This window comes from Aspergillus welwitschiae (assembly GCF_003344945.1).
Source record: "Aspergillus welwitschiae strain CBS 139.54b unplaced genomic scaffold BDQ94scaffold_17, whole genome shotgun sequence".
In the NCBI taxonomy this organism is placed as follows: Eukaryota; Fungi; Ascomycota; class Eurotiomycetes; order Eurotiales; family Aspergillaceae; genus Aspergillus; species Aspergillus welwitschiae.
The window spans coordinates 541,724-554,142 of NW_020798711.1; the positions used below are offsets into that span (position 1 = coordinate 541,724).

General features: G+C 50.4%; 3 protein-coding genes across 3 annotated transcripts; 1 reads left to right on the forward strand and 2 right to left on the reverse strand.

Moving 5' to 3' along the window:
* Positions 1-589: 589 nt before the first annotated feature.
* Positions 590-1,828, forward strand: BDQ94DRAFT_37210 (uncharacterized protein). Its single transcript, XM_026775597.1, has 2 exons — positions 590-1,559; positions 1,717-1,828. Exons 1-2 carry the CDS (start codon positions 790-792, stop codon positions 1,721-1,723), a joined length of 777 nt encoding a protein of 258 aa, XP_026626083.1. The 5' UTR covers positions 590-789; the 3' UTR covers positions 1,724-1,828.
* Positions 1,829-2,537: 709 nt separating this feature from the next.
* Positions 2,538-7,890, reverse strand: BDQ94DRAFT_170741 (putative plasma membrane phosphate transporter Pho87; the record flags this gene model as incomplete). The annotated part of the gene is made up of 8 exons (XM_026771572.1): positions 2,538-2,683; positions 2,746-3,865; positions 3,924-5,187; positions 5,346-5,887; positions 6,508-6,535; positions 6,607-7,025; positions 7,098-7,430; positions 7,543-7,890. The coding sequence occupies 8 exons, from the start codon at positions 7,888-7,890 to the stop codon at positions 2,538-2,540; spliced, it is 4,200 nt and encodes a 1,399-aa protein (XP_026626084.1).
* Positions 7,891-8,568: 678 nt separating this feature from the next.
* BDQ94DRAFT_170742 (Calcium/proton exchanger) lies at positions 8,569-10,015 on the reverse strand (the record flags this gene model as incomplete). Its single annotated transcript, XM_026771573.1, has 3 exons — positions 8,569-8,641; positions 8,708-9,558; positions 9,635-10,015. The coding sequence occupies 3 exons, from the start codon at positions 10,013-10,015 to the stop codon at positions 8,569-8,571; spliced, it is 1,305 nt and encodes a 434-aa protein (XP_026626085.1).
* Positions 10,016-12,419: the final 2,404 nt, after the last annotated feature.

Below are 12,419 nucleotides of genomic sequence, written 5' to 3' on the forward strand. Positions count from 1 at the left end.
CCTCCCGCCAGCATCCACGGTTATCCCTTGAAGTCTCACGGCAACTGTATCCGACTTGCCATATCCCGGGGATATTTTTTGCCATGCACTTGAAGCAAGAAATGGGGACAAAGAAAATCCCCAGTAGACCAGAACCGTTACTGTACTTTGTAGATAGAGAGAGAGAGAGAGAAAGAGGGATCGGGTAAAGTCTGACAGGCTTGCAAGTGGACCAACTAAACCCAGTGAGTGAGTGCACTGACGTCGTGCAGTGGATCCCCCGTTGGAGGAGCGAAACAATGACCCCCCAGTCAATCCATCCAAGTCCAGAAGATTACGATGCCCTTGCGATCCCGGCCGAAGTGCGACGATCTCTCCAATAAATTCTCCGATGTACTAAAAGTAAAGAACAAACTAAGATGAAAGACCCCAGCCACGCGACGTCATCATCATCATCGTCATCCATCATTCATTCATCTTGCCTGCAAGGTGGAGGAGCGTGAGAGAATGAGTGGCACAAATGACATACTGGCTTGATCCCTCCCCCATCTTACCCTATTTTTTTACTCATTTTCTCTTACATTTACACACATCGACTGACGTCGCCTCCCCCCCCCCTCTTCTTTACTTTCAATCTACCTCCCTTGCGTATTTCGCGGGTAACTTCTAGCCTGCATCTATAAATATTGCCCGGCCATTGGACGGTCCAGCCGAGCCCTATATAGTGTACGTCCCCGTGCCCCAGACCGCCGCTGAAGTATTAGATCTCGTTGATTTCCTGCTCCCTCTTCTCTTTCTCTTTCTTTCATCATGTCTGATCAGTCCAAGCAGCCTGAGTCTTCTACCAACAACCCTTCCCAAGAAGGAGAGAACAACAACAACAACACTACCTCTTCCCCTTCCTCCCCTCAACAAGAGAACCCTCCTACTGGTGATCAGGAAGGACAAGAACAGAAGCCCGAGGACAACGACACCACAGAAGACAAGCCCAAAGAAGAAGAAGAAGACAAACAAGAGGACGAAGACCCTCAACCCAAACAAGAAGAACAAGAACAAGAACAAGAACAAGAAAAAGAACCCCAACCTAAACAAGAACCCCAAGACCAAGAAGACAAAGCACCCAAACAAGAACCCCAATCGTCCGACGAAGAACCCGAACCCGAACCAGAACAACGCGCCCCTCAACCCTCTCAAGACCGTAAACGCCGCTCCCGACCTCCCCAGAAACTCCGCCAAAGAGACGATTACTCCGACATGGACAACAACCAGCAAGTAGACCGACCCCGCCGCCAGCGCCGCCAGCGCCCCCAACAGCAACAACAGGGTCAAGACGGCGGTCCCCTGGGCGGCCTCCCCGGCGTCGGCCAGGCCGGCGATCTCGTCCAGAACACAGCAGGTAACGCCCTGAACGGAGTAACGGGCAGTGCCGGCAAAGCTGTGGGCGGGATCCTCGGTGGAGGCGGCGGCGGGGAGGAGAAGGAAGGCAAGGATGAACAGTTGAGGCTGAGACTCGATCTGAATCTGGATATCGAGGTGCAGTTGAAGGCCAAGATTCATGGTGATCTTACGCTTGGGTTGTTGTATGTTTATCCCCTTTCCCTTTCCTTTCCTTTCCCCTTGATCCCTGAACTGCACAAAAATTTCCCCCCTATTATGATTTATCTGATATACCCCAGTTCGTGACATCGAGCGAGCGCAATCTACATCTTGGGACAGCTGGCTAATTCATGCGGATAGGAACTGAGTGAGTGTGTGAGTGTGTGTGTACTGTGAGGAGAAGAGTACTGGGATTTTCTTTTTTGGGAAAAAAAAGTCAGTCTCGTTTCAAGTTACTATCCGCTTGTGTTGTCGGGTCCGCAGTCTTCTCCTTCTCTTCTCTGCTGTTTGTCTTGATGATGCTTTGATACGATACCTTCGTCTTACTACTACTACTCTTACTACTCTTTGATCTGTGACTTTTTGGCTTCATCATCATACATATGTTCATGTCATACTTGACTGTTGCACGATACGGTCTAGATCTGTTTTCTTGTGGTTGTGGTTGTTTTTTTCATTTACGCGATTGATGAATGATGATATTGCTTCTTTCCCGTTTTCTTCTCTTCTTCTTGTGTTATGCATGAGCAGGTGCAAGAGCTGCTTTCTGTGTTGTGTGCTGTACAGACCTGTACCTTCTACCATGCTACCATATTCATTGGATGGTCAGTATCATAACTAGTACAGGATAATGAATTGAGTCTCTATAGCCCTACACATTCCAATTCTATAGCATCAATCTGGTATATTTCTATCGTTCACCATCTAGCCAAACGAAAGAAAAAGGAAAGTAAAATCGGTACCACCATCCATCAAATATAACCATAAGCAACATCCACCATGAAAACGCACGATCTAAAGAAGCATGCCCAGACCAGATCGCGCCGCTTGGCTAAATCAGCATCAGATCAAGCCCCATTATCTTTCACAGTTCCACCACATACAACGTAGATCAAAAGCAATAGCAAAGTAAAGCAATTAATGTAAGTCTGCGTTGACATCTTGTCAGGTGACAACGTAGCTCACAGTCCAGCAATGTACATCAACCCGTATCCCACCGTTACTATCACGGCAAAGGACATCAAGCTGGCGGGGATACCCCGTGTGAAGAAGTGACGGACTTGCAGATACCGCTGGCCCGTCTGGGGTACCTCGGTCATGATGGCCGCTGTAACTTGTCAGTACATGCATACTTTTCTTGGTATTACTTGTCAGTGGAGGGCGACTTACTCATGTTAGGGAAGCCACTGGTCGGTAGAGCCATGGCCACCGAACACATCAATGCGCTCGCCATCACGAGCAGGTTCGGGTGCGGGTCGTCCATGCCGAGTCCGATCTGTCGTACCAGCGGGAGCATGATCAGGGCTGCCACGGTGTGGGAGATAAACGTGGCAATGACCAGGATGAGGGCGGAGAATACAAGCAGCACACCATAAAGACTGAGATGTTCCACCCGCATGCGGATCGCATTCGCAAGGGTGTGAAGGAGACCAGAAGACGTGACCGCCTTTCCAAGGCAGAGCCCACCAGCGGCCAGAATGATGATCGTCCAGAGGAAGTTGTTGAAATCTTCTTTGTTGAGGATACCTGTGCCAAAGAACAGGACCATCGGAATAATGGCGATTACGCCCATGTCTCCGAAAATATGCTCGAGTTGGTGACTGCCACACCACAACGCAATGGTTGACAGTGTGACAATACTGATGAACCACTGAACTCCAGTGAACTTGTCTTTCAAGGGACGGATGGCGACGGCCGTCTCACGACCGGGCTTGAAGGTGAGCACCAGAAGCATCCAGATGGCGACAATGGACAGGATGCACACCGGGAGTGAGATGAAGAACCAGGTCCCCCAGCTCATGCTCGGATAAATATTCTGCAAAGCGATGATGTTTTGAGGAGACGCGATAGGCGACGCGGCACCGCCCACGTTGGCGGCCAAAGCAATACCTAGAACAAGGGACTTGGCAAAGCTGGAGTCGGGCTCCAGATTTCGCAACAGAGGTTGGATGATTGAGTAGCAGAGCACCGGCGAGGCGACGTTGCTGATCCACATACTCAGAAACATGCTCACAAACATGTTGGTGAGAAGCAAGATATTGGGATTGGACCCGGCTTTACTCAGGACGAACATGGCCATACGACGAGCGATATCGTACTTAGAAAGCGCCGCAGCGATGGTGAAGCCACCGAGCAACAGCATGATGACTGGCGTCCACATGGCGCTGAAAGCAGCGGCGGTGGCTTCCTTCGGGCCTAAACGTTCGTGAGGCTTGTTGTCGGACAACATGATACGGAGCATCACGACGAGGAAAGGAATGAGTAGCGATGTGACGAATAGAGGAATAACCTGCAGTGAAATTAGCTTGGGTCAGTCGATGAACAGAGACGCAGGGCATAAAACCGACCTCTGTAGCCCACAGCAAACTGACAAAAACAAGCATGGCCAGACAATTCTGCTGTTCAGGCTTCTCCATTATCGGGACCGAAAGTAAAATGCCAAACACAAGCAGGATGAGAACGAGGGTGACAAGACTCAGACTACAGAGCCACTGCGGGATTCGGATGATTCCAAAAGGCGTCCGGATCATCTTGGGCATGACTTCCTGCTCGTCTCCTTGGCGTCGTGCTTTGGAAGGATCTTCGTCTCCACCAAGAAGCGTCCTGCGAATACCGACGTTCGCAGCCTGAGCCTTCCTTTCGATGCCAATCATTTCCCTCCAGACCGTGTTTCGCTCCCACACAACATGTTCCCTGAGGTGCAGACGTAGTTCACGTTTGGCAAGGGGAATGTTACCGGTGGTGACGACATTCGCGTAGACCTCCTCGACTTTGCGAATGTTGTCATCCACCTTTTCCATGGTAGAATCCTTAAAAGGATACGTCAAAGACACGACTGAATTCACGTACTCCCGACGCAAATTGCGGTCAAGTATCTTATCGTACTTCTTCAGTGCCTTGGAGAACCCAGTCTTGTTAAGTTGGATGTACGACTTGAGTCCACAGATGGAAACATAAGCCGCAACAGCCCGCTTCTTCAGCGAGAGCCCGGCATTGTAGAGGTCTACGACGATTGGGTCCGAAAAGTGCTCGTCGGGTGCACCCCCGCGGTGCGCGGACGGACCGCTGTAGCCCAGAAGCCGGGAATCAGCCCCCCAGAGCACAGAATCCCTCATGTCGTCCGTACGACTACCATCCGGATTGCTAGACTCGGCGCCATGCGACTGCGGTCGATATTGATTCGACAGCGTCCCAGGTTCGTCGTCACTGTCTGCATCGTCATCATCATCATCGGCCAAAGTTTCACTGAATGCGCTATGACGCCGTTCCTGGTTCGATGGCACCCGACGAACAATGCTCCCCGGCCGCTGCCTAGAGCTTGAACTGGCTGTGCGACCCTTGATCATGGCGTCACTCATGGGATCGACATTCATAGTATCGGCCCTGTGCGCATATTCCTCGGCATCTCTGAGGACATCCTCAACCTCAGTGAATATCTCCGCCTCCTTGGATTGATAAAACGAGCAAATCTTCTCGAGTTCTGCATCTAGAGCCCGACGAAATATCGCATCAGTGTTTAGACTGCCGCCATCTAGCAATGGGGCTTGTTCAACATCTGCATGTTCATGTCCGGCCGATCGATGATGCACTTCCTGTTCTAAAGAGTAAATCCTGAACAGTGGACAACAGTTAGAGGGATCCATTCAACAGAGAGAATTTCCGCCAATGTAACATGCACTTTCGGAGTGTAATGTGACATTCGCGATATAAGAAGAAAATCCCCCCGGCGGAGGACGGAAAAGAGAGAGTGTGTGTGAGAGCAGACGTACAGTTTCTTGAGGTTGCTGTAAGCCAGATAATAAGCACTCCAGTCCGGCACCGCATTGAACTGGATGCTGTGAGAGAACTTCATCTTGTCGGCGGAACCGCAAGTCTGGTGGCGGTGAGGGTGACGACGAAGAGCTTCTATCCAATATTTGATGATAACCGGTTTCTCCCGCAGTGTAGGCTTCTGAGGATGACCTTCCCGGTGGTCTGTACGATGGTAGGAAGGGGATTCAGACCCCGGGTCAGTCAGCTGGGTAGGAGGAAGAGTCGCGTGAGACTGGCGGGAAGTTGTGGCAGGTGTGTCAGGATACTGGCCGAGTTCAATAGACTGGCCGCTTGGGGTTACGTCGTTATCGTCGGGAGAGGCACCCCTCGCAGAAGCGATGCGTGCCCAGGTTCGATCGCCGGCATTCGACGACACGGTGTTGGACAGGAGGAAAGAGGCAGGGAAGAGCGGGGCAGCAGAGACAGCGGCCGGAGGATGTCCAGCGTATTTGTGCGAGGGTGTTGGATGGGCGACGTTCCACGTTCTCAAGTCGTGCCGCTAACGCTAGCTAGTTGATGGTCGTATATACTAGCCTGGTAGTTATCTGCAGTGCGTTGGTCGTTATCGGGGAGAACGAATTATGAAGCACGGGACGCCAGCAGGAATAGTATACCCGATCGGCGTTAGACTTTCCCTCCCCACGCGTCTAGAACAGGGATTGCACCCGATCCAGCTGTCAATGTAGCATGCCGCTTAACACGCCAATGGAAAGATACCTGTAGGAGATGAAGTGCATCCTACAGATCGCGAGTAGGCAGGCAATGCTGATCGGTGAAGCTACAGATAAGCTGCTTTACGGGGGGCCAGAATTGGCCGGGATTGGAGAGGGACCCAGCCGCGACTAGCGCTGTTAGTCATCGCCCGTGTCATTGGCTCGTGGCCGGAGTCGAGGACTTCATTAGTCGCATCAACTTCACACTATCTTCTGTTATATACTAGCAGTAATTTCAGATACAATCCAATATATCATCCGATCCTTCCATCTTGAATCAATTATGCGTAAATTTTCTAATCCAAATGCTTTCAAAAAACGGTCAAAGAAAATGAGGTACAGGTTTCAGATAATATACAACACCCATCCAACTATCCCATCTCTCTAGCTCCCCCCTACTGCATACCATCATAGGTACAATGTAGCCGAACGCCCTCTGATATCATCAGTAGAAATGGGTCTTTTTTCCATCTCTCACTCAATAGACTTGAAATAAGTACATTACCTCCGGCGCGCAACCAATCCAAGGTTAGAACGGCCAGCCACACCCAGCTTGTGCACTTGCTCTCTCTTATCCCACACTCCACTGCGGCCCTCAGCAACGGCAACCAGCTCATTAGCCACGCGCTGGCCAAAAATAGCATCCCGACGCTTGTCAGAGGCATCAATGATCCACTTGATCGCGGTTCTCCGGCGCTGTCTCAGCGCGAGAGGAGAAGGGACCTGCACAGACACACCACCACCAACAATACCCTTCTGTTGACGGAGCTTGAGCAAAGGCGCGACAGAGTCGACAATCAAGGTGAGATAGAGGACGGGGTTAAGAGGGAGCTGAGGAGCGGGAGGACCCGGGAGCAAGCGGCGCCGGGGGTTGATGTTAGGGGGAGGAGCAGTGCGCAAGTGATCCAGAATGAATGCCATGGTCTACCGCAGAAAGTCAAAATCAGTCCTGATCCTGTCAAAGAAAAGAAGGTCACTCTGCATAGTAGAACGTACGTTCTGAGCCTTGCTCAGCTTGCCATCTTGCATCAGCAGCTTAGTGAACTGCTCCACTATCGTCTCGTATCTCTTGCGGAAGTTCTCGGTCTTGGGAAGGTTCTGGGGCGCTTCGAACTTGAGTCCAGGGTGCAGCTCCGTGGCCTGCTGGTTAACCTGGGAGATCATATTGGCAACGACCGACGCCGAGGCATCGTCCAATTCCTTTCCCTGAAGTTCTGGCTGCAGGCGGCGAGCGGACGTCGAGAATGAACGGCTACCGGATGGACGCTTCATCTGGTCTTGCATGACCTTGGGCATATGCTTTAGGGCCTCTTTATCACGTTGCAGGATCTATGCAGAGACAATAGTCAATAGGGACCCAGATACCGCGGGGAGAGCGTCAAAACAGGGAAGCAGCCGCAGCAGCAACGGCCACAACACGACATCCAAGAAAGAAACGCACCTCAGAAATAGGCGATCCCTGTTCCAACTCAGGACTAGCAGGAGTACCATCGCACTTCTTATCCATGATCTTGCTGACCTCCGCGGCCTCTTCACTAACATGGGGCAAAGGGTCCTCGGTCGGGCCCTTGGGTCTATCCTGACCATCAGAGCCCGAGGAGTTGCACCTCCTCTGTCCCCGGACGGAAGCCGACAGGCCGGATTTCAGGCCATGGCCGGTCGAGGCCGCGCAAGGCCGGTTGGTGTTGAGGATGGTCGCAAAACTGCGTCGGGAAGCCGCCGAGCTGTTGGCGGACTGGCGAAGAACGGGAACCGCCCGTGCGGTAAAAAGGTTGAGACGCGGCGGCATGGTGTGTGATAATGGGCCCTCAATGAACAATCAATGTCAAGGAGGATGGGAAGAGGTAGTCACATCGACCCGAATCTGGCTCTCTCGCCTTGGATGGCCGGCGAACGATTTTCCTCTCCACATCCGCGGCTGAGTCAGCCGCTGCCAAGAGTTTTATTGGATCAAGGAAGTTGATGCGATGCCTCCACTGCAATGATGACGAAGTGACGATTTCTACACAATTATTTACGAGTTTTACTAAGAGTTGAATTGAATCATACAGCAGACAAACCATCCTAGCTGAGGTTGGTGCTACTGACAAAGGCGTGATTCCTAAGTATTCGTTTTTCGGTCCGCAGCAGAGACTCAAGTTGTTAAGGTGACATTTGTAAAACCTGGCTCTTAGCCTATTGAAATACAGGATTGTAGCCTATTCGGCATCGTTGGTACTGGCCCGCAGCTTGACTGAAACAAAGAAAGCACCTCCCATTGTAGAACGTGAAAAATGCCCAAAACGTCAACTGGACATGTCTGTACAAAACCCACAGAGGAAGCTAGCTCGCTTTTTACAACGGCATTTTCGAGTTAAACAGGATTAAGGAGAGACGACGAAGGAGTACAGATGGAAAATGAGAATAGTGAGCGGAGACGGCTGATAGGCAGCAGCTCAATAAGGTGCCCAACCCATTGAACAACATATTAGTGGTTGAATAGGGCATCCTCGTTGACATCGTCTGGGTAGATGTAGAAGGCAATTGCCAGAATTAGATACCTGGGATGGGTCAGTATAAAAGCTCAAAGGTGAGTGAGACAATATAGCGGTATAGGAGCAACATACATTCCCAAGCATAGTCCACCCTCGAGGTAATTCGACTTTCCGTCCTGAATCAGGAATGTCACAACCAGTCCAGAGATGAAAAAGGCCATTGTCTCGAAGATATGGAAGTGTAGCGTCATGTCCACATTCATGATCCATCCAAGAATGACAAGGAATGGCGTCACAAAAAGAGCGATCTGAAGACTGCTTCCGATGGCAACGCCAATGGCAAGGTCCATTTTTCCTTTCCAAGCAACAACAACAGCGGTCACATGCTCTGCGGCATTTCCAACAATGGGAATAAGAACAAGACCGATGAACGTGCGACTCATTCCAGTCTTCGTCACAATACTGTCAATGCTTCCAACCAGATAGTCGGCGCAGATAGCAACCAAGACCGTGATGACAATCAATGCAACAGTGGCCGCCCACGGACTGAGCAAATGCTCCTCCTCCTCGGCTTCTTCAACTTCGCCACCCTGGTTCTCTGTATCGTTGAGCTCATCGTTGGCTGCTTCGAAGAGCTCCGCATGCGACTTGAGCTGAAAGTAAAGGTACATCACATAGAGAACCAAAAGGATAATAGCAGTTCCATGCGAGAGGATCAGAATGTTGTCACGTCTTTGCTCCTTATCTTTAGAACCACTCAAAGAGGCGTACAGGGTGGCGGGAATGATCAGCGAAGCAGATGAAACAGTCATCAGGGATGACATTGTCGACGCTACCGTGCTGTTGAAAGATTGCTGCGAGTACTTGAGACCACCGACGAAGAAGCAGCAGCCGAGGACCAGCAGAATGTTGGACAGGATGCTACCAAGCATACTGGCTTGGACGACGCGGATTTGGTTGTCTTTCAGAGCAATGATACTGACCTATCCGTAGCGATTCTTGTCAGCACCGGGTCATTGTAACACATTAGACTTAGACAAAAGTCAGAGATATACATACGATCAACTCAACCGCATTGCCGAAAGTGGCATTCATCAAGCCTCCCAGGGCTTGACCCATAGTAGCTGCCAGCTCTTCAGTCGCGAAGCTCAAAAGAGAGGCCAAAGGGATGATTGCGAGAAAGTTCAAGGTGAAAATGACAGTACTGTCCCAATGGAGAGCACCGGAGATGATACCGAGTGGCACTAAAATGAGCAGGACATTGACATAATCGCGAACGAGAGTCGACCAAGTCAAATGAGCCACCCGTCTAGGCCAGTGAGACCAGTGAAGCTTCTGCTGTCGCGGACGGAGGCCGGAGTTACTGCGAGCAATGTCACCGAGCAATGCTGCTCTCTCATCAGGCTCCGTGGAACCATTTTCTGATGATAAGCCCGTCATTCTCCGTTTGGGGCCCCAGGAGTAGCGTCTAAATAACTTGAAGATATTGTTGGTCGCTGTAAAGGCAGGTTGGGAATTTTGTTAGCCCAGTCTACAGAGCGTGGCACCTAATAGGACCAGGCGGGTAGATGTGAAAAGATGAGACAAAGGCTGGCAACGGTTGTCATTCGCCGGGGATGGTGCTGTCAGAAAAACAAATAGGAAAGGAAGGCGAGTTGACACGACAAAGCAGTTTAAACGAACAAAGGAGTGGGGAAAGTGAAAAGCTTATAAACGACCGGATATACTGCCAAAGAGTATAGTGATCTAAGTGTGCGTGAAGAGACAACAAGCCGTGCCGATCATAGCAAGCAAGAGGGTCAAAAAGCAAGATGGAAAAGCGAACGAATGGAAGGACTGTGATACCTGAATAAGAGGAACGTAGCTGTGAAGAAACTGGAGGTGGGGAAACGGGAATTAAGAATTAGGTAGGAGCAGGACTCGAAACATGGATGAGGAGTGCTAAGGAACGATGGTTCTCTCTCTCTAACACTTACCCATTGGGAAATGTCAGTCCTGTGGCGACAATCTGGAACCACAACAAACGGGGGTTGAGAGATATAAGCGATATGAACGACTGGGTCTTCTGATCTAAACTTTTCCAGTCGACTCTTGGAAACGGGGCTTAATCGAAATGAACAGTCGATTGGCAATGTAGCACCCCCGTGATCGGATGGAGGAGCAAGTCTGATGGTGTGGCTTGTCGCGTGGGTAGGCTTTCTCTGAACTTTGCTTGCGTTTAGCAAAGGATCATCACAGCACAAGCCACCTTGCAGGCTTGGACACGGCGGATAAGGAATGGCTAGAACCGTGCGACGCGTGCACACGTTGAGATTTTTACCCCAGGGTGAAGGATCAACCAAAGAAAGGGAGTTTTTGCAAGGTACAGGGGCCAAGAGATGGTGGCTACGTACTCCAAACCGTACAGATTCTAGTGGTAGTCGAAAGAGTCGCTAAGCAGTGATCACGATTCCGGACGTTCCACTGGCCGCGGTAATTGGTTGGTGAGGGAATTCTGGTGGACCAAGGACTGAGGGATTTGGACCAAAAGGAGGAGGCAGCAGCACAGCCTCAATCCAGATCATCCAACGTTCCAGGGATTGATGGAGGGGGAAGAGTGGAAAGCTGCCAGTGTGATGGAAGCAGGGGTGGGGGGGCTAAGTTGGAGGAAGAGTAAAGTAGTTACTCGTAGTGATGGTCGTAATGCTACCTGGGACGGGTTAGAAAATCTTTTTAACTTAACACTCTGGGCAGGAAGGGTACTTTTAAACGAGAGAATGGAGGAATTGGATGACGATGACGTTGACCACTTTGCGGGAGACAATTGGGACCAGAGGATACTGCCCGAAGCCGACCGGGGAATGGGATTGGGGGAGTATTCCGTACTTGATTGAGAAAAGGAAAGTTTGTGGAAAAGAAGGACTGAAAAGTTGGGATATGGGATATGGGGGGATTTACTGGGTGTGAAGAGTGATAGGCACAAGTGTGCGGACCAGCTTCTCCATGCTGGGTAATGGTGATGTAGACTAATGCAGAGGATAGATCGATAGAGCCTGAGCTTCCCACCAGCAGCAGGAATCGGCTGTTTGTGACGAGAGTCCCGGACTAATCCGGGTGGGGCTGATGCTCTGATGCTTCCAGCTCCAGCCACCTTCAATCACTTGAATCTGAATTTGAATCTCAACTCGACTCCTGATGCAGTGTAATTAAAATGAAGAAGAGGTCAGCAATGATAATTCTACTTAACTAGGTAACTAGCATCCGTCCTGAATCAAACAAACCCCCGCCGTGCCAGAGTTCCTTCTCATGGTAAAATTACTGATAATTCTAAATTCCCAGGTTCCTGGACTGCCGTGACACCGGATGATGGTGGAAAACCCACTCACTATGCATTTGCACTGCCACGATCAGGCCCACCTTCAGGGGAATGGCCCCCCTTTGACGTAAGATGCTCATTCGTTCGGCTTACTGGCTTCTCAGTGCACACAAAGTTCTGGAACCACTTGTAAGTTCAACTGGTTGGGTTTGACCGCATTTAAGATTGATGAGCTGGTTATCGGGCTTTGAAACTGGGAGACTTGCAGAGTCTAAGTTCAGTCTCCCACATAGTCGCAACACGTTGCTAGACAGAGTACAACCCGCCCGATTTTAATGCTAATATTGGAAAACTGGAGATATTGAGAAGATGACAGCAGAGAACGAGACACCAACAATGAATTACCAACTACCTAATGATATTACCACAGCACCAGCTGACTAGTAATCAGTTCCCTTATTCAGTAACTGTGATGCTCGTATACAACCAGTGCTAAGTTGTAGGTCAACTAGTTACAATGTATCTCTGACTAACGGCACACCCCTCGGA